Here is a 22642-nt window from a genome sequence, read left to right on the forward strand (position 1 = left end):
CTACGTCTTCTATTATACAATACACACAACTGTTATTATAAAACATCATTCCACAGCCGCGAGCGCACTGTTATTACTCTCGTTGACAAACATCCTCTCTCCGCCCATGAAAAAAATGTTCTATGTTTTACCCAAACATATCAAAATGTTGCAAACATATATTTGTTTGGACCCAAACATATTATGTTTGGATCCAAACATATTATGTTTGGATCCAAACATATTATGTTTGGATCCAAACATATATTTGTTTGCAACCGGTCCCAAACATATATTTGTTTGGATCCAAACATATTTCTAACATAAATTTTTCTGCGTGTATTTATTAATTCCGTTTCGCTTATGTACAAGCTAAGTTCTTCATAATCCCACAAAAATATATGCTGATCGTTTTATTCATTTTCGAGCTACAGTGGGAACCCCAAAACGCTTTAATAAAAACAGGGTTTCGTAGACGGCCATTTATTTGCTCAAAGCTTTTTTCAACAAATTCTCAGAAAGTAGATTAAGTTATGCTCTTTCAGATAAAGGGACAAATCTATCACAAAAGTTTCGTAGGTTTTAAGAAAAAAATTATGAAAAAGGGTTTTTATTGGGTTTTTTTTAACTGAGAATCACCTATTAACGCTCTCGAAGAATTCTAAACTGTTGGCTTATATCCATTTTAAAACCTGGCCATGAATTGCTTATAATGTTTACTGCATGTATTCCTTATTATTTGTATTGTCCCTTTATTTTCACATAGTCTTGTGCCAGACTATGAACACTTTCATGAAAATGTTTTGAGCTTACGGGTAAGAAGGGAGAAAGCTACATCCTTCACCTCCTCTCTCTCTTAAAAGTTAAAAATATTCATGTTATATTTCCATGTCTGGCGCAAGAGTTATTTTCTCACGAGGACAAGTTCGTCCCAGAATATTCTCGTGCTTGTACTTTGTTGCTATGTAAGATTCAGTAGAAACAATATAGATATGAATTTTACTTCATATTTATATTCGAACGGATGTCTTTTCTAAAGAATATGTTAGGAAAAACCAATAGATTAGCCTATATGGACCCAAATATACGAAAAAGTTAAAAATGTGTGCATATTTTATTAAGGTTTAGCGGTATAGGAATTTACACTCGGAGTAGACCCGGAGTCGGAGCCGGAGTCATGAAAAAATTGTTCTGGAGTCGGAGTCGACCCAAAAATGCCTCGACTCCGGAACCCTGGTCCAACCTTAGTTTAAGTGCGAAGATGGGACATATCGGTCCACTTCTTCGGGTACGTCCCCCACAAAAGATCACAATTTTTCTTTAAAATGGGAGCAATTGGTTTGGTCCAAACTGTGCACATCGTATTATATAAAGTGAAGTTTTGGAGTGAGTCAATACTTCCTGAGATAATGAGCCAAAAGCTCAAAAACCCTGCCGGTACATACTAAAATGGCGTTTGTGCAAAATAAATCTAAAACTTTTTCAAAAATGCTTGAGTTGGAGTATTCCACCAATGCACAATGGGGCCAATGGCAGGTTTTTGAGGCAAAAAGTCATTTTTTCAAGTCAGCGATTGAAATCAAATAATAACGGAATTATATTCTTAACACTTTCAAACCTCCAAAACCAAAAAATTACAATCTGGCAACGACCCACGGCGACATGCCAAGATGTCAAAGATGTCATAATTATGATTCCGTTTATTTCTGACATTCAGTCGTAATTAAACAATTTAAGTATTTTGGCGCCAAAACCTGATCTGTTGATATTATCTATTTTTTAAAAATGGAAAATACGGGAAATGGCATGTAAATTAAGATTATTATTAAAAGTGTAAATGTAATATTAGATGTGGTCAATAATTTGTTCTGTCAGTAAGTGATGGTTTTTGATGTAGTCTGTGGTATCGTCCATGTGTTCTTTGGAGTAGAACTTTCCACTTTAGAGTGCTTTGTCGTAAAAATATGTATCTGGTGAAAGGTGACAATGTCGGCTAACAGATTTTGAAAAGAATTTTTGCGTATACTTGCGAATAAAAAAATTATCAACTTCCAGATTTCGTGAAACTTAAAAATTTGGATATTTTTAATTTTTGGTTGGAAAATCAGCGAACACCTAAAAACCTTATAGAATGGATTTCTGCAAAATTTAATCGAGGTGTCAAAGACAACTTCATGACCGAAGTTAAAAAGCAAATTTATAATATTTGTGCACGCCTTAACCAAAAATGGATAAAAAATTGGAGGTCAAAAAGTCGTGTATTACAATTTGAAAGCTTATGGTTAGCTAGCGACACAGTATTTACGCTAGAACAAGGTAATGATAAAAAGAAGAGAGGGCGCCCTAATGTGGATTATAGTGAAGGAAGAAAACTTGCTTCGGAAGTCTGCTATGAACACGGCAACAATACCAAACCCTTGATTCATGACGCCTCCGTTTCGGCCAATTTGTCAAACTATGTTCTCAAGGAAGTTCGGTATCAACCAACTAAATTGAGAAAACAATTAACTTCGACAGAGAAAATTTATGAACGATATATCCAAATCTGAACCGATTTCAATATGATGTCTCAATAATGTTTTCTAGACCAAATTCCGTCACACACTTTAAATTTCATCACAATTGGACATATATAGCGTGATTGCTGCACGAAATACCTAAAATCGGGTGAAAATATATATGGGAGCTATATCCAAATCTGAACCGATTTCGATATAATTTGGCGTACTTTTTTTCTAGACGTAATTTCGACACACATTTTAAATTTCATCGAAATTGGACAGAATTTGCGTGTTTGTTGCACCAAATACCTAAAATCGGGTGAAAATATATATGGGAGCTATATCCAAATCTGAACCGATTTCAATATAATTTAGCAAACATATTTCTAGACCAAATCCTGTCACACGTTTCAAATATTTTTGAAATTGGACAGAAATTGCGTGTTTGTTGCACGAAATACCTCAAATCGGGCGAAAATATATAAGGGAGCTATATCCAAATCTGAACCGATTTCAAAATAACTTGGCAAACTTATTTCCAGTCCGAATTCCGCCACATATTCCAAATATCATCATAATTGGACAGAATTTTCGTGTTTGGTCCATCAATTACTCGAAATCGGGCGAACATATATATGAGAGCTATATCTATATATGAACCGATATCAACCAAATTTGGCAGATTAGCTTCTAGGCCGATTATAAACATCTGCACGAAATTTTGAAGGTCTAGCTTGCCCCTGTGATTTTTTGCCTCAAAAACATATCATCGGCCCCATCGTGCAATGGCTCAACTTCGTTTATTACCCTCTATTACAGAGAGTAATGTTTTTCAAAACGAAAGAACTTAAAGAGTTCGGTTTTTCGCCAAAACGGCATCATTTCAAAAACTGAGAAGCCAATTGATAATTCCCTTCGCCGGGATGAAATCATGATATTGGTAGCGATCAGTAAGATTTTCGTTTCGTTTTGAAAAACATTACTCTCTTTAATAGAGGTAATAAATGAAGTTGAGCCATTGGGGGAATACTCCAATTCAAGCAATCAAATGAGATTGAATCTCCAACTATAAACAAAACAAACTTTTTCAAAAATTTGTTCCAAAATTAGTTTAACGTAATATAATATTTCGAGTCCTTTATTTGGTTACTAAAAATGTTTGGTATATGTCAATGATTTTGTATAGCCCCACATTACGGTACATACAGATTATAAAGCAAACTCGTGATGACTGAGGGTATATCTCCGTCAGCACATATGGCTGATACTTTCTTACTTGTTTTATATAATTAAGGTTTGTTGGACTAGGTCCGCGTCAATATATGAGTTCGAGAGGGTTTTCAGGAGTTCAGCAGCAATACAGTGATGCAGTTTAATCTGCGCAAAGCTAAGCTTTTGCTGACTGTCCTACTAATGCTTTGGAGGGATTTACAAGTATATCCTTCTTATGCGAAGTTTGACATCACACCTAGACTTCTTGGGTAGTCTTCGAAAAGAAATTTAGAATTCTCCAACTTCCCATCCGAAGACCGACGTTCTGCTTTTCGAGCAGCTTCATAGAAGGAGAAGGTACCCCCTGACGTTATCATCATACACGGGATAACAGCAAAATGTACGGCCGCCAGATGCCATTTAGCTTCGGGTTAGTGGGGAAAACTGGGCTTCCCGTTGACTTTGCTCACCTTCACAGACGTACAAAGTTGATCGAGAGCGTACTGTCCGAAGGGATTTTTGTCTCTTCAGTAGTGATCTTCTTACTAACCTTCATTTTCACCGAGGGATACGGATGGACCGGTTATGAACGTGTTGACTTCTTCGCGGCAGGTTGTTGTTCCTCATACGACCTCACTGGCCACGGTTTTGTGCAGGTTGTCTGCGAACTAGAACTTTGAAGTGCAGGCAAAGATCAGGTTCGTACATGGCCTTTATCGGCACATTCCTTTGTTACCTTCCGCAAATTGTTTGCTGTTTATTGGCATGCCTCGGATAATTTTGAAATTTGTTGTAATGGGTCGTCCTTGCGTTCCCTATTACGACTGTATAATTTTTTGGGGGTAAGTCCGTACTTCCCGATTTAATGTAGGTCAAGCTTCAAAAAACAAAAAACTGTTGGCACCAATAAAAGTAACTGACGAATACGATAACTTACGAATTGAGTATCCGATATGACCGAAACTTTGTACATCTTAAAATGTACTGGATGTATCTATATTGGATAACCTTTAAGACCATCCTTCATATACCTCTCTCACTATAATGGTTAGTGTGATCGTTACAACGCTATGACCTTATTTCCCATACTTCGTTCGATAAAGGCCCTACTGTCCCCAAAACCCTACCGATATGGCATTCACGCGATATAAGATGAGTTATATCATGATTGAGTCTGCCATAACTTCGTATCTAGATTTAATCAGTGAACTATATTAATCGTTCAATTAAACTATTTAGTTGTGGAACTGAACAACTCTATTGAAGAGTTTTATATATCCAAAATATTCGGCAGATGTCACTTGCATTTTGCGAAAGGACATTAACCTCAGTTGAAAAGTGTGTTGTTTTCATGTCGGAGTATTCAAGTTACGACCTTTTGTGTGTACGAAGGACATAGAAAAAAGAATTAATATGGGTTAAGCTGTTGGGTTCGCCAAAATGATTAGTTTTAACTTTCTTTATATTGTTTATCAAGAGAATGCCCTATTTTGGTTGATGACCACAGGTCCTAGAATCAACATTTGAAGTTGTCGAACAACCCTGTAAGCATTCCTCTACAGGTGCATCACCCCTTTTGAAATCCCACCATTAAAAAAATAACTTACTAAATCTGGATTTGCTTTAATGTCATTTAGAGGCGTTAAAGCGTAAAATTGTATCGGATACGGCGGTGTATTGGAAGCAAAACACTTTTCGACAAAAGTCAATTAGATGTGTGTGCCCATAAATTTTACCAACAACAATATGTTGACTGCCTAACGAAATCTGCGCTAACAAGCATTGATATGGAACATTTGGTTATTTTCCTGAAATCATCCCCTGTTTCCATAAAGCAAGGAAAGCAATTGGATAAATATGACGACGGTATTTAGATCATATTTGTTTGCAATTTTATGCAACACAGATGAGCCACTACGAAACAGAAAAATAATTATAATTTTACGCTTTGTTAATATTGTCATCGTTTGTTTTGGGCTCTATCCAGACAAATGGCAGTAGGCATCAGACATCATAAGGGATGAACTTCTTAACCAGGGCCAGGTGATGAAATTCCCAGATTCTCTTTACGCTCAATTACAACTTTTGTTTGTGGTTGTTTTGTAAAAAATAATAATTTGTTTACTAAAAAATTGAATAACAAGTGTTCAAATGACAAAAGTCTTTCTTTGTATATTTTGGGGGATTATTTTCAGGTGGATTAGATTTCAATAAAGGGGATTATGGTTTCTAAACTGTTGTTACAAATAATTAGCTTAGTTAATTGGATTGTTTTAGAATTTTTGAAAGAGTTCTTTATGAATCAAGTAGACGAGATTAAAGGTTGGTCCTTGTTCTTTTACTGCACTGTTACTGCACTTCCCAGCAAAATGTTCGATGCCAAAGATGACATTCAATCATGGGTGCAAGTGATCTAGCATGTCATCTTTTTAGCATCTTCATCGATGAATTTTATATGAGCGTGGACCCCAAAAGATGACGTTCTTTTCTGGATCCTAAGCATGTCATTTTCACCAATGCTTTGACACGTCATTTTCACCCATGCTTTGACATGTCATTTTAACCAATGCTTTGGCATGTCATTTTCACCAACCCCTTGACATGAAATTTTCATATTGTTTGGAAAATGGAAATGCTGTATTGAAATATGGTTTTCATGAAAAACAAAACTCTTTATTAATTCAAACGAATTCATGAAATAACTACAATTAATTTATCAGTTTAGTTTTTCAAAAGTTTACATCCAAAATTGCAATGTAATCACCACCGCTGCAACGCAAAAGATTACTTCCTCCGTTCTCCGCAACTGATATTCTTTCATCTTACAAAAGGTGTTTTCAATTATCTTCCCATCACCAGTTCAGATTTCAACATGGACTCCAAATGCACTCCTTTAAGTATTTTTATTTCGTAAATTACTTTTATTTTATAATTTTGTTATTTTATAACAACATTTTGGTAATTTATACTCTTTTGTTTAGTGACGGAAATATGTAGGGATCTACAACCCGGCTAGCTTTAGGGATCTCTAAGAACAAAATGTAACGAACGGGGAGGAGAGACTTTTTATGGAAAATACCATTTATGCTTAATTAATTTATTTTTAATTGTTTCTTTCCAAAAGTAGTTTCTTCTTTATTTTCAGATTCTTGTTCATTTTCGTTTCGGACTTTTTTTTCAAATTCCAAGAAGCGAGATTTGATTGATTTCATTCTATGTCAGATTTAGAACAGACAAGGGAACTTTTAAAATAGCAATGTGTGCAGTCCGATTCTATTTTTAGCTCGATGGTTGGGACTTCATATAATACCAATTGTTTAGAAGTTTTAGTTGTTTGATATGCAGGAAATGTAAGACAACATCACGACGACAGTTCTAACAACTTTGGTCTGTTCCAGAAACTGCAAGAATCTACTTATTTTTACTACAATAACAATTTTTCCTTTATGTTATCGGAAAAAATAGTAAAAATTAGTAGATTTTTGCAGTACTGGAACATACCAAAATGAAAATAAACAGGTGTGTAAATAAAAACACAAACATCAGCTCTGTTCCTTTACGTGCAAGAATCTTCAAGTTTTACCACTTTTTACTCGAAAAGTGATCCTTTACTTCAGACACCATACAATTCATATGGGAGCAGTTTACAACTTTTACCACTTTTGCCGGTTTTACCATTTTCAAAAGTAAAGGAACAGACCATTTATCTCCATTGGATCGATGGAATGGGTACAAATGCTGATGAAAAGATCGGATTTTTCACGACTTCATTTGCATTGGTTCAAATCCTAATGAAAAGATCGGATCTTTCACGACTTCCTTTGCATTGGTTCAAATCCTAATGAAAAGATCGGATCTTTCACGACTTCCTTTGAACCAATGCAAAATATGACATGAAATCACGTCATCGCAAAGAACCCCTTCCGTCAAATTTTGCTGGGTTGCTTTCAATTTACAAGGTACAAAACATGATGATATAGGGTATTGTACCTGATTTCACAGTTGAAATTTTAAAACGATATAAAGATATGAAATTGTAGGAGGGATCATCACAACACACCATTTAGGGATCATCACAACACATTTACTTAACGCGGTGCGCCTGAACTAACTTTTAATGAAAGGTGCTTACACCTGGGAAGTTTATGCGGATTCTGAAAATACAATGGTCATAGATGAGAAAAATCAAAAAACAAACAATCGCCGTAGGGACTTTTAAATAAATCGCGATCAAAAGTCACATTTGTAAGGTTTTTTTGGTTTTCACGATTTTGCTTGAAAACGGCAAGTCTTATCAAGATGGCCCTAGAGAAAATCTTATAGCTGTAATAATTCTCTACAAGATTGGCTTTTATAATTTTTTCCTAGGTACATATATCAGTACCATTCTTTGGATAGATGTTTCATTGTGGCAATAAAATCGCCTTAAATAATATTTGTCATGGTTAGGCCATGTGTTTTTTCTAGGAACTCGTAAAGTATATATGGTTAAAACCAAATTTCTTTTGCAATTCCATATGTACAAATTTAAAAATTGTTTGTGCGAGCACGTCTGCAATTTTTGGTATAGAGGTTAAGGGGAAAATTGTGGTTTCAAATTCAAAATTGGCCAATGCGCACAAAAGACATAGCGGTTTTTATTCTCATATTAAGAAAAAATATTAAAAAATTTCTTATTTGTTTGTAATCTATGCATAAATCGGTAACAGCATTCCATATCTATTTGTAGATATTTAAATATTTACTAAATTTATTTTTATTTTCGCGAAAAATCAACAAATAATAAAACAAATCTTGAAGAAAATCCAAATAAACTTGCCCCAGGGTCCGTATAAACCTCTAAAAATGATTTAAAAATATCTATAGAATCTAGACAATGCATAGAAAAATATGAAACAACATTTAAGGAGATTGGGTATATAAATTCCATATTATTGCAGCAACAAAAGAGAAAATACTTATTGTTGGATTGATGTTCTAAATATATCACCGTGCGCCTTAACTAAATTTAAATTAAATGTGCTTACACCTGGGAAGTTTTTGCGGGTTCTAAAACTACAATGTTCATAAATGAGAAAAATCAAAAAAAAAACCCGCGGTCAAAGTTCACATTTTTTAGGGCCTTTGCTTGGAAACCACAAATGGGATTAAAGATGGTCTCTACGAGTTTTTTTCACGACTCCGGCTCCGACTCCGACTCCGAGAGTAAAATGCTATACCACTAAAAATGAATAAAATTTGCACAAATTGTTAACTTTTTCCTATATTTTGGCCTATATAGGCTAATGTGTTAGTTTTTCCTTACAATTCATTATAAGGACATTCGTTCGAATACATTCTAGCTTATCAATTTCTGCCGAATCTTACATTGAAGAATAGCAAAGTTAGAACGTTTTTGTCGGTTATCCTTTTTTGCACGAGTATATTCTGGAAAGAATTCTTCCGCGTCAGAAAATCGTTAAGCTTTCAATATAAGTGAAAATGAAGGAGCAATACAAATCATAAGGACTACATGCAAAACAATTATAGGAAATTCATGACCAAGTTTCAAACTGGATGTAAGCCAACATTTTAGTGTGTTTAGCCTCAAATGGAGACCCCCAGTTGTAAAGCTCAATAACAGTAATTTTTCTTGATTTTTTCCGAGAAAACTACGTAACTTTTTGGCAGTTTTGTTTTCTTCATCTGAAAGAGAAAAATATTACGAAGTTTTGAGGCCGTCTACGAAACCCTGTTTTTGTTAAAGCATTGTGGGGTGCCAACTTTAGCTCGAAAACTAATAAACCAATTGTCATATATATTTTTGTGGCCGATTTCGAGAAAAGCACAGTTTATTCTGCAGGCAAAATAAAATAAATTGTTCCAATCCAACGCTCGCACTAAGGCAATATTGTTCCGATCGATTTAAAAATTTGACTACCTATTCCATGATATTTATACATTCTACTTTTTTTGAAATTTATACACATTTTGAACATTGGTGTGGAAATATTTGAGATATAGTGTGTATTCTACCCAGCACGTAGGCAGATGGAAGTTTTCGGGAACTGAAAAATTAGAACACGATGAGATTTCGTGCATGAAAATATTCTACAAAAATGTTGCTAGGAAAATTTTATGTAGGGTCGGTCCACTAGGACAAGAAATCGATATTGCCATGCGTTCACTTCTTTATCACTTTTAACCGATCCTTTCTCATGAAAACTATGATTATATATTTCAATGAATTTCGTATGTGATTGTGTAGAAAACTCGGATACACATGAATATCAGTTCCTGGCGGACAGATCCGGTTATTTGAATGTCTACATCTAAAGCCCTCATCGAGTATATAGAAAGATGACATGTCATCTAAAAATGATGAAACAATGTCTCCAAACTGAGATATAAAGCTATTTTCTCAATGATGGATGAGGGTCAATGAAAAAATTCATTATGTCATAAGTGAGAAATTTCAGCTATGGGATCCTTTGGGGCTTTCATTCCGAGAAGGAATTTTTCCACCCCTAGATCTTGAATTCCATTTGGTGTCACAGGGTATTCAGTAAGATTTCTCATAGAGACCACACTGTCTTTAATAGAAGACAAGGATGACTTCTCATAAAACACTGGATGAGAATATCAATAGACCTTTGTGAGACGAGCAGTAAGACTTCTGACGAAAGAGGTTACAGGTCCAATCTTAATTCGATTGTCATAGAGCATTACTTTTGTTTGCAAAAATGTAAAGAATCAATTGGATCAACAAAATAGGGATGAATAGACTACACTTCAGACGATAGTAAATATCCTGTGAATCGTCCCTTAACTTAGTATGATATACCGTTTGCATATATGTTTTCTTATACATTTCTTTTAAAATAAAAAATTATTTTGTTTTTCAAAATAGTCAGGCTTAATCCCATAGTCGTTGTTTTAATATTTTATTAAAACAACTTTAATTTATTAGTGGGAAAAAATTGGCGATGTTTATCAAGGGGTAAGGCAGGGAATACTATAGTTTCAGATCTCGCCACAGATCTTCATCAGTTCCCTTATTTCTTGTTTTTCAACAAGAAACTTTTTATACCCAAGTGTCAATTGCTAGCTCAAATAGATACGAGCGCAAAGAAACACTCTGATCGAGAATTTCTTTGGCACTACCTAAACTCTAGCAACTTCACTTGCAAACAAAACCAAATTTTTCCCACTGCTATGCGTTCGTCGATTCTCGACGAAAAAGCACATAACTAATTTGTTGGTATTGCATACTACAGCAATAAACAACATTTTGACGGTGCCTGGTCTCACAATTAGGAGGGTTGGCGTTTTTTTTTTTTTTTTTTTTTTTTTTTTTTCCGTTCCGTCAAAATGTTGTTTATTGCTGTAGTATGCAATACCAACAAATTAGTTATGTGCTTTTTCGTCGAGAATCGACGAACGCATAGCAGTGGGAAAAATTTGGTTTTGTTTGCAAGTGAAGTTGCTAGAGTTTAGGTAGTGCCAAAGAAATTCTCGATCAGAGTGTTTCTTTGCGCTCGTATCTATTTGAGCTAGCAATTGACACTTGGGTATAAAAAGTTTCTTGTTGAAAAACAAGAAATAAGGGAACTGATGAAGATCTGTGGCGAGATCTGAAACTATAGTATTCCCTGCCTTACCCCTTGATAAACATCGCCAATTTTTTCCCACTAATAAATTAAAGTTGTTTTAATAAAATATTAAAACAACGACTATGGGATTAAGCCTGACTATTTTGAAAAACAAAATAGAAGTCGTCATCCCAAACAAAAAACGCCAACCCTCCTAATAAAAAATTATTTTTAAAAAAATGTTCTTGTTCCAAATTTTATTTTATACTTCTATAACGTGGGAAAAATTTTGCCCGGAGTCGGAGTCGAGTTATTTTTTTCGACTCAGACTCCGACTCCGACTCCAGCAAAATTGCTCGACTCCGACTCGTAGACTCCGACTCCGAAACCCTGGATAAGACTAACCTTTTTCAAGCAAATCGTGAAAACCTAACAAAAAAAATCTAAAAATGTGACCCGAACTTCTAAATGTCAAAAATGGTTAAACCTAGGAACAAATCATAACGGTCAATGCCCTGGAGAATTTTCACAGCTACAACATTTTCTTTAGCCCAATTTCGATAGGACTTGCAAAATCACGAAAACCTAAAAATGTGAACTTTGACCGCGATTTATTTAAAAATCCCTCCAGTGATTTTTTCTTGTTTTTGGATTTTTCTCATCTATGAACTTTGCAGTTTCAGAGTCCGCGAATACTTCTCAGGTGTAAGCGGTTTTCATTCAATGTTAGTTAAGGTGCACCCTGCATGACATTGTTTTATAGGGGGTCATACAGTCAGTACATTGTCCCAGTTTGAACTTCTATGTCTCAAAAATGGTAAAACCTACGAAAATACCATTGAGGTCAATCTTGTAGAGAATTTTCATAGGTCTATAAAATGTAAGGTTAAGCCAGAAATCGGAAGGGAACATATTAACTTGTTGGCTTTAACCTATTTTAATCCTTTTTCTACATTGATGCCAACACAGCTTCCACTTAAAGTAATTTTTATGGTCGACATTATGGGATCCCTCCTAAATCACTTTATTTTAAAGAATTTGGTCATACTACATATATAGAATATGGTAACAGTTTGTGAATTCTGAAAGGGTGCAATTCGGATTCATCGATTGTGAAACATTTTTGGTTTTTACCATATACCTCTGGTCTGCTCATTGGTCTCTCAGCTTGCCAACTTTGGGTGTTTGTGTGCTACCTCTTAGTTTTCAACTATATCCGCAAGTGCTAAAACTGCATCTTCTCTATAAAGCATCCGGACATTTCAGCTGCAGATTCTCAGATCATGGTCATTAGATTGTTTACCGTGTTCGTAAACATCTGGCGGGGTTCATTGGTCTTTTATTAGTTTTCTCGTAAAAAATCTATCTAAGATTAGAAAAAGGTCCTCTAGCCCCAGCCGGGTCGGTCCGTCATCGTCTTATACATACATAGGGTCGGTCAGTCATCGTCTTATACATACATAGGTATCCCCTATGTCTTGCAAGTGAGCTCCAAAGATATGAAAGAGAACCTCTGGATCAACAGGTATATCAAGCAGATATACGTGAAATTTATATTGTTGCCGTATAAGAGCGAATCGTGTGAATACCGTCCCTCAAATCGTATTAACAACATTTGCATCGATAAACGAGAGTTGTTTTGGCGCAGTTAAGATCCGGTCGATGCAACTGCCTCATTTTTTGGTCAGGATTGATGGCGTAATGCTGCATTGCTGCGCCTGCTCAAGTACACACCCAAATCATGTCACCTAACACCCATTCCGTTATCGACATCGAGGTGGTGTCATTATTATAACCTCTACCATAGTGTGCAGGGTATATTAAGATTGTTTTTTCCGTTTGTAACGCATTAAAATAAAATACGAGGGAAACTAGAAATGTTTTTGGGTGGGCAACACCATAGTATAGCCAGACGCCATTTGTTATTTTTTTTTTTTTTTGGAAATAGAAAGTTTTTAGCCATAACTTACTCAGGACAGTTTGACATACGATCATGTGTTGTGATGTTTACAGTGACTTGAAAAAATCACTTTGAAAAAATGGAATTTACTTGTGAACACTTTCGTCAGATTATTTTGGACAAATTTCGAAATTTTTCGACGAGTTATTTTCAAATCCGGTCACGGTTTTTCTCTATCAGCTCTTGTTCTTGAGATATCAAGAGTGCATCGATCAAGTTAAATCTTTGTATGTCTATAACGAATTGAATTCAATCGTGGCCGACACTCGCTAAAAAAAGAAGGTCGTGAGGGCAGCCCAAAAACGTCCGTTGTGCTAAAAAAAGTTAACCGTGCGTGAACGGATAATACAAGATCGCAATGTATCAACCGTGCAAGATTGTCATGTATAATACCGTTCGACGGAGGTATCCTTGGACATTTTTTCCACCAACTAACATTTGATATTGCATGAACACAAAGCCGCAAAAACGGATTTTTCTCGTTAGATCCAGCATAATTTCGCTCAATAAAAGGCTCTTGTCGATTTTTGCAAAGAAATTGTGAATAAATACGATCGCGGTGCTTCCAAAGACGTTTATAAGAGTTTATAATTGCCCGAAACAAAGCAATCGACAGTGTAGGTCTTCGAGGGCTAGCTAAATCCAAGGAAAGTTCTTCATGGAAGAAACACCTCGAAGCAAATAATCTTCGTCGCCAGAGGATGGTGTTAAAGCGTTCAAAAACCATGTCATGGAGGTGTCTCAATCGGAGTGGAAAAAGTGCCTGAACAATTGGTTTGAGCATATGAAAAAGTGTATTATATAAAAAACACTAAAACCATTGTTGATGACAAATATTAGCGTTTTCATTATTAGACCAGAAACTTTTTAATCCCCTCGTATATACATTCTTGATCAGGGTTAAATTCTGAGTCGATATTTGCATGTCCGTTCGTCAGTCTGTGGTAATCAACCTAGCATCCAGACATATTGGGATACGATGCTAAACTTTTATACAGATGCGTCTTTTGTTTGCAGGCAGGTCAAGTTCGATGATAGGCTATATCGGCGCACGTTTTGGTATAGCCCCCATAAAACGGTACAGCCCGATTTCAGTTTTTTTTCAACTTTTTATAGATGTTGTCAGTCCAAATTGGTCTTTACTTTGCCTTTAGGATTCAAAGTGGTCAAAAAAGTTCCCACTAAAAATTACGGCCATAGGTCTAAGTTTTGGAATAGCCCCAGATCTCAGATCTTTTGAAGTTTTCATCAAAGTTTTCGACCAAAATTGGATGTAATTTGGCATTTAGGGTTCAAAGAGGTAACAAAACTTCTCCACTAAAAATTGTGTTGCACGTTTTGGAATAGCCTCTATATAATAGTGTCCCCGATTTCAAGTATTTTGTTGTTTTTGGCACAATATGCATGTACATATGGTTCCCAATGGTGAAAAACTTATCCAACGAAAATTGGGGACACAGTTCCAGGTTTTGGTATAGGACCCGTATATCACCCGATTAAAGGTATTTTGAATTTTTATCTACATTTTCGGTCATAGTCGATTGTAGCTTGGCTAATAGGGTTCCTAGAGGTCAAAAAATTTTCCAATAAACATTGTGACATACATAGGTCCATGGAATAAAATTCAACATAGAATATCCTATAATATGTGCCCGTAAGATTTATAATCAGTTTGGTTCCCGACAAAAGGCCATATTTATATCATCGAAATTTTTGGTATATTAGCGATCAAAATGAAGTTGTCGTTTAGTTCTATCGATAGCTACAGTTCTGTCAACTTCGATTTATTTTTATACCCTATACCACAATGTGGAAAAGGGTATTATAAGTATGTTTTGGTCAAAATTCATGTAACACCGCGAAATATTCGTCGGAGACCCCCAATGTGGTATACCAATCTTCATATCTCGGCGAGATAAAGCGATTTTGAGATGTGTGTCTGTCCGTCCGTCCGTCTGTCCATTATAAATTGTAAACACGCTCCAGGCCGCAATTATGGACTGATCGTCACGAAATTTTGTATGGAGGTCGGGTTCAGATCAGAATAGATCCCTATTCTTATTGGTGATGATCGTGAAATATTTAGCGGGTGAAATGGACCAAAAACATAATATTTATCCAATTTTCTAGCGGCTCTGTAGGTCTCAATAATAGTCCGATCAAAGCGTAACTTTAAATAAGGTAAGAGTATATCATAAGTGAGAAACTTGCAATTTGAGATGGCGATCGGATAATATTTAGAGGGTTAAATGGACCAAAACTTTTGTGTGAAAATTTTTAATATACAGCTTATATCTTAATTCCTGGAAGTGACATTCCGGACAGGTGAGATATACTTTAAAGTGGAACGCTTGACCTTTCAATTGATGCCAATTATGTTGGTGTGCATGATCAGATAACAGAGTTACAGCCTAATATATTCCGTTATTTGTTTGTAGTGTTATAATAAACTCGCTAGAAGTCGCAATTATACATCAACAGTCACGAAATTTTGCACCGGGTAAGAGTATAGTTCGAAAAAGATGCCTAAAATTTTGAATGATGATCTGATATTCTTTAGCGGGTGAAATGGACCATTACTTTTGTATGAAAAATATAAAAAATTTTATTATTGGTCGATATTTTAATTCCTTGAGACCTTTCCTCTGATGTAAATTGCAATAAAGTGCTTGCTAGATAACGGGCCTACTGCCTAATATATAATGGGTTCTGTGTAGAGAACCACATTTTTATCCCATGCTACATATTGTCTCTCCAAAAGTTTATGTAACACCACGAAATATTCGTCCTAGACCCCTTATTTGGTATGCCAAAATTCATATCTCGACGAGATGAAGCGATTTAGCGATGTGTGTCCGTCCATTAAAAATTGTAAACAAGCTTAAAGCCGCAATTATGGACCGATTGTAACAAATTTTTTAAGGTGATTGGGTTCGGGCCAGAATAGAAATGATTAGTTTTTGGTGATGATCGTGAAATGTTCAGGGGATGAAATGGACCAAAAACAAAATTTTATTTTGACGGCTCTGTAGGTCAAAATAATAAACAAAATTTTTAAACAAAGTTTGAGTTTATGATGAAGAAGAAGCGTACAAACCAACGTGAAGATCAGATAATACTTAGCGGGTTAAATGGACTGACACTTTTGTGTGAAATTGGTAAAAATTTCAATAACGTAGCGGTTAAACAACAGAAGTAGTAGTACTACATAGTACTAACTTGTTGGTTTTGGTCATAAGTATTATACATTACATCTCTGATATTTGATAATTAAATTTTCACAGTCATTGAAAAGAAGTTCCGTAGAGAGCGATTGTCCAGGGATAGTGGTATAGGGTATCCCATTGTCGGCTTCGTCCGACTATAGACTTTTCTTACTTGTTTCATTCAAAGTTTTGTGTTTAAATTTCACCGGTTTTAGTCGGTTACCCAAAACAAAGATACAGAATTTCATTACTGATCGAGTCTTGGTTTTAGTTGGGTAAGAAGAGCTAACAAGAAAAGCTAACTCTCGCAACTGATGTACATTAACTGTTACGTTCAACTCGTTTAAAAAGTTTGAATTGTGTAAATTTGTTGTTCAGCTCGAAAAGTCTCAAATATTTCAAATCATTTCCAAATGTTCTACAAGTTCCTCCTCCTAAATGTTCTTTTCTTCTTTGAAAAAAATGTGGTTCTCATAACCTAAGGTTTAAATTTATTCATTGGTATAACTTAAAAGCTAACATTGCACATTCTATAATAATCGTAACATTCATATTTCACATTGAAAACAAACTAAATTACACTGTATTAGGCCATTGGATGACCATAAGTTGGAGTATACTCCCTTGAATATGCCGACGGATGAAGGTGATGCGTAACATGACCCGAAGCGGAATGATGCTGATGATGTCCATTCATATTGCCATAATAGTCTTCGCTTCGGGATTTTTGTGTATTCTCTGAAGTACCGTTTAAAAGCTCCGTCATAAATCCAATATAAGTTATAGCCAAGCGTAGAGTTTCGATACGTGAAAGACGTTTCTCATAGGCAAATGTGGGTACTTTGGGACGTAGCTTATCGAATGCTTCATTTAAATTAAGCATGCGACGACGTTCACGAATATTAGCGGCACGCCTTTGAGCCAATGAAGCAGTGCGTCGTCTTACTTTTTTAGAGGAGGTGCTACCACTGGATGAAGAGGTTCCATTGGTTAGACTCTTACTCTGTTGCTGGCTGGAAGCGGATGAGGAGGATGTCGACGATTGTGAAGACATTAAACTGCCAACATGTGAGCGTTGCCAAAGGGCTATACAAATACAAAAATGGATGTTAGCAAATTAGCCTTTAAAGCCCAAAAGTTAATGCAGACTTACCAAATTCCGAACTTGGAAATGCAGCCATAAAATTCTGATATGGAATCATGGGTGGCGGAGGAGGTGGTGGTGCCTCGGAATTCCATAATGGTTGGTAAGGTATATCTGTCATATAGCCGGGTACTGTGTGATGTTGCATTTTGATGTTAATTCAATGTATTCCTTTGGCGGCCTTATTTTTTAATCTCAAAATTTTTTGTATCTATTGGAATTTGTGTGTATTTTTTATCTTCTCCAATTTGACTTTCAAACAAACATTTTATGTATGACCTTTCCGTTTAGATGTTTTGTATCGAATGTGAGTTGGTCTAACAACATCAGCATCTTTTATATCCTGCAGCGGAGGGGTGTAATGGTTTATACTGGAATCCCTTTCAACCACCATTTGCAACGAGGGTTATTATTCTGTTTTGGGCGCCATTGTAACATTCCAATTGGTAACAGTTTTCAGAAAGCTGATTGGTTAATTGACACTTGGGGCTGTTAAGGGTGAGTCGCATGGTATGTAATTAGTTTCGTTAGTTTCCTTTTACAGTCAAATAGGTTTTATTCATGGCGTGACATCTAGATGACGATAACCAACAGGTTGTTGTCTTTACTTAATGCTTCAACCGTAGTAACTGTCAAAACCTCATTATATGCTGTTAGAGAAATGATGAAAATACGTGTGACACCATGTGGTTTTGAAACACCTTGTACTTAGCCCTTACAAACACTACAGACAAGTTGTGTGAAAAACCACTAAAGACCAAAAACTACGAAAATGTGTAAAAATGTATGCTCTGTTCCAAAACCTGCAAGAATCTAAAATTTTTTACTTTATGTTATCGAAGAAAATGGTAAAAATTAGTAGATTCTTACAGTTTGGAACAGACCAGTAGTGATGATAATAAACAGCCAAAATCGCTATTGTAGCGATTTTTTATTTTAAATAAAACTCTTAAACAGCGGTTTTTGTACGTCAAAAATCACCACTAGTAACGGGAAAACCACCAACTTGGCATCCCTGCCTAGACCTCTCCATAAAATTCGTTATAGACTCTATAATATAGAGAGATTATTTGAGAATTTCCACTTGGTTATAATAATGTTCATTATACAGATGTTAAAATAGGTGAAAATGGTTGGAAAAAAGTTGTGTTTTAAATTTTTATTCGGTACTAGCAAAGTGCCCGCTACTTCGTGTGCGGAAAGGATATAAAAAAACAAAGAAAAAATATTTAATATGGAAATTGTGAACACTGGACATTTTTTTGTACTAATACCTATTTTATTTATTTTATTTATTTATTTAAAGATATTTATTATAATTATAAATTATAATAAAGAAAAACAAGTAAACAAAGGTTATAGTCGGACGGGGCCGACCATGTGATACCCTACACCACTGTCCCTGGGAATTAGCTTTCAGCAAATCAAAATTCCTTTATGGAAGAAATAAGTCTATTGTAAGAAATACTCTTTTGGATTCTGCCACCTTATCACATTAAGCTTGGGACCTACAGTTTATCGCCGAGTCCGAAGGGCGTGTCCTAAGACACCACTTTTAGAGAAGTTTTATATGGCTGAAATACTCAGAAAATGTCGCCAACATTACTGAGGTGTATTTTGCCACCGTTGAAAGTTTGATGTTACCTCGCCGAGGAATCGAACAGACAACAATCTGTGTACAAGGCTGATGTGAAGTTGAAATCTTCACTCTATGGATTAATATTAGAAACGAAGATACGTAATGATTTTTTTTTCTTTGAGCATATTAAATGTCTCCGAAGTCTATTCTTGAAAAATCAAAAAATGTTTTGACATATCTAATAGGCTGCCATGAAAAACTTCTGTACATGCGGTGTCTTAGGACACGTCGTTAGGATTCGGCGCTAAACAGTAGGTCCCTAATCATTGAGCTAGTATGAATCGGGGTGAACTCATTCATATTAGAGAAGCCTCTCTTGTCCCTACTGGGATGTTTGTGGAACAATAATGACTATCATTATACATTTCTTATAAAAGTTCCAAAATTGGAAAATTGACATTGGTAGCCTATTCTGATACATCTATAAATTTTCTTTGAATATCAGGTTCCTTTTTGGAATACACCTAATATAAATAAATGTATAAGCCGCTGTAAATATACCCAATTACAATGCAATTTGCCGTATCTGGCCGTTAAATTTTCGACAGACGGACATTGCTGCAATTTTATAGAACACTGCAAATTCTATATACAAATTTTCAAAGGGAACATTGTGAGTTTATTAAAGATCTATCGTCCAAAAAAGTGCACTTGTACCATACATATTTTTTGGAAATGCACGCGATTATGTGCTTTTTAGGGTATTTCGAATATAGTTTATTGTGGATATATATTGTGATATCAAAAATACATTTTAACCGGTAAAAAACAACTAATAATGAGTAGAAATTCAAATAATTTCAATGCAAACAAATTTATGGCTAGGGTTCCACGTAATTTGCAATAATGCTGGGAATTTATCTATCATGGTAGAGACAAATTGTAGCATGGGAAGAAAATGTTGCATTCTACACAAAACGTATTATATATTAGGTAGTAGGCCCGTTAGTTACCCAGGAGACACATTATTGCAATTTGCATCAGCGAAAAGGTCAGTAGTTTATTTTCCATATGAAGGCTACTTTGCTGGTACATCCCCTCCAGGAAGTAAAATATGGACCAAATTTTAAATGTTTATATTTTTCATGCAAAAGTAATGGTCCATTTAACCCACTAGATAATGAGAGATGGGATCATCATCCGAAATTGTAGGCATGTTCTTCGACCTAAACTCTTACATGGTGCAAAATCTCGTGACTATTGATCTATAACTGCGACCTCTAGCGTGCTTCTGATTACACTACAAACAAATAACTGGATATATTAGGCTGTAACTCTGTTATCTGAGCACGTAAATCAACATAATTGGCATCAATGGAAATGTCAAGAAATGGCCTTCCATATTTTATTTACGTGGGCGGAATGTATCTTCCAGGAATACATATATAAGCTGTATATTACAAATTTTCACAATTTTCACACAAAAGTTGTGGTCCATTTAACCCGCTAAATATTATCTGATCACTATCTCAAATTGAAAGCTTCTTCTTTGTCACATACTCTTACCTTAGTTAAAATTTCGAGGCGATCGGACCATTTTTGGGACCTACAGAGCAGCTACAAAATCGGATAAAAATTATATATTTTGTCCATTTCACCCGCTAAATATTTCACGATCATTACCAATAACAATAGGTGTCTATTCTGGTCTGAACCCGACCTCCATGCAATATTTCGTGACGATCGGTCCATAATTGCGGCCTGGAGTTTGATTACAATTTATAATGGACAGACTGACAGACGGACGGACGGACAGACACACATCTCAAAATCGCTTTATCTCGTCGAGATATGAAGATAGGTATACCACATTGGGGGTCTACGACCGATATTTCGCGGTGTTACATGAATTTTTCCCAAATAAACTTATAATACCCTTTCCATATAGTGGTGTAGGGTATAATTACAAAAATCACTAGCAATAAAAGCTGTCGGCTAACAGGTAAAATGACTTAAGTATATCAGTATGAAATAAGGTGATATATTTACATATTTATATACAAAAATACAATTTATATTTTATGATGTAGATTTAGGGACTTCAGAAAATTGTAAACGCTGGAGACATTGTTGTGAGTAGGGGTTTTTAGGGCATCCAGAGGGTTGGTTTTTGAGAAACATGTTTCCCTAGTGAATACCTATTTTTATTGATATTTATTTTTATTTAAGTATTACCCGTACAAGTGTAGTTCGATTTCCAAAAAATTAGACGTATCCCACAAATCAACAGCGTGTCACATTTTTTGTGGTATTTTAATTAAGGGCTTTCTGTCTTGTAAAAATTGTCGCCTACGTCAACGTTTCCAAATTAATTTACTAAAATATTCAGAATAAAGAAAGAATTTTGTTAAAAATATAGAAACCGTCTTTGCGTTCACATAAAACCTTATCTCAAATTTTGCAGCTTTAGTCCTACTTATTCGCCCAATGCCTATTGTATTATATGTATAAACATGGCATAAATTTTAAGGGCGAAACCTAAAGCTCTGCGTGTTGCGTGTGCGTTCAAAAATACAAAAACAAAATACATATATTTGTTGTTGTTTTCAATTTGAAATACATGTATTTTGTTTTTGTATTTTTGAACGCACACGCAACAAGCAGAGCTATAGGTTTCGGCCTAGGTAAGAATTTTCATAACTTTCTGATCTAATGCCAACAGTGATCCTCATAACAAATTTCAGAGCACTGAATTTACCAGTTCATTCAATATCAGTGCTTAAATGTTTGGTACTATTTAGTATATCTAAACACTTGTTTTATATTTCTCTTTGGAACTTTTGTACATTAGTAGTCTCGGAAAGTAATTTATAAGAAAAGTCGAATTCAGTAAAAACTATATGCAAAGAAATGCTCATAACGTCCAATTAGACAAATTATTTTTTTTTTGTGTTTTTTGTTTCTCTATCAGCTACCTAATAAAAAATAGAGGAAATGTTTGCACAGTGGGCTTGGCTGCAATTTTCGCGATTTAATACATAAAATCAATTTTTATCAATGATTGTACTCTTCTAATTTCTTGACATTTTTTGTATTAAACTACGATTAGTAACAAAAAATCTAAGTCCTATTTGGTAGTGGGATTCAAATAAATAATTACTATTTTTTCTTAATTTTTTAAAATTTTATCAATACAATTTTTCCTTCATATTTGTTATTTTACCAAAAGGTCTTGAAGATGGTTTAGCAATTAATTCTACCAGCATTAGTGGGTATTACTATATGAAGTTGTTTGTGCCCGCGATAGGTTTAGTCATTTCATATTTCAAATTCAAATTCTCTTACGTATTTCAATAATAATTTTCTGAAAAAATTTCACTTTTATATATGGTAGATTGATTATTCGGCTCGAGCGCCCAGTCAGATATTTTCCTAGCTGTAGTTATTTCGTCATCAATTTAATTAGTTTATTGTCCGGATGGTACAATAA

General features: G+C 35.1%; 1 protein-coding gene across 2 annotated transcripts; it reads right to left on the reverse strand.

Moving 5' to 3' along the window:
- Positions 1-16965: 16965 nt before the first annotated feature.
- On the reverse strand, positions 16966-17853 carry LOC141390708 (protein Fer3-like). Of its 2 annotated transcripts, XM_073963647.1 has the most exons (3): positions 17583-17853; positions 17470-17515; positions 16966-17424 (listed from the first exon to the last, which is right to left on the reverse strand). In XM_073963647.1, exons 1-3 carry the CDS (start codon positions 17719-17721, stop codon positions 17016-17018), a joined length of 594 nt encoding a protein of 197 aa, XP_073819748.1. In that variant the 5' UTR covers positions 17722-17853; the 3' UTR covers positions 16966-17015. The 2 variants fall into 2 exon arrangements, with proteins under 2 accessions (XP_073819748.1, XP_073819747.1); XM_073963646.1 differs by having other exon boundaries at positions 16966-17515.
- Positions 17854-22642: the final 4789 nt, after the last annotated feature.

Source organism: Musca autumnalis, unplaced genomic scaffold (genome assembly GCF_047663935.1).
Source record: "Musca autumnalis isolate F117 unplaced genomic scaffold, ASM4766393v1 scaffold_1, whole genome shotgun sequence".
Lineage (NCBI taxonomy): Eukaryota > Metazoa > Arthropoda > Insecta > Diptera > Muscidae > Musca > Musca autumnalis.

What these genes read in the sequence shown, in the direction of transcription:
- LOC141390708 (XM_073963646.1), bottom strand. Translation starts at nt 17,721, where the DNA reads ATGCAACATCACACAGTACCCGGCTATATGACAGATATACCTTACCAA. An exon ending in ATTTCCAAGTTCGGAATTTG is followed by an intron (nt 17,516 to 17,582) that starts GTAAGTCTGCAT and finishes GTATTTGTATAG; the next exon opens with CCCTTTGGCAACGCTCACAT.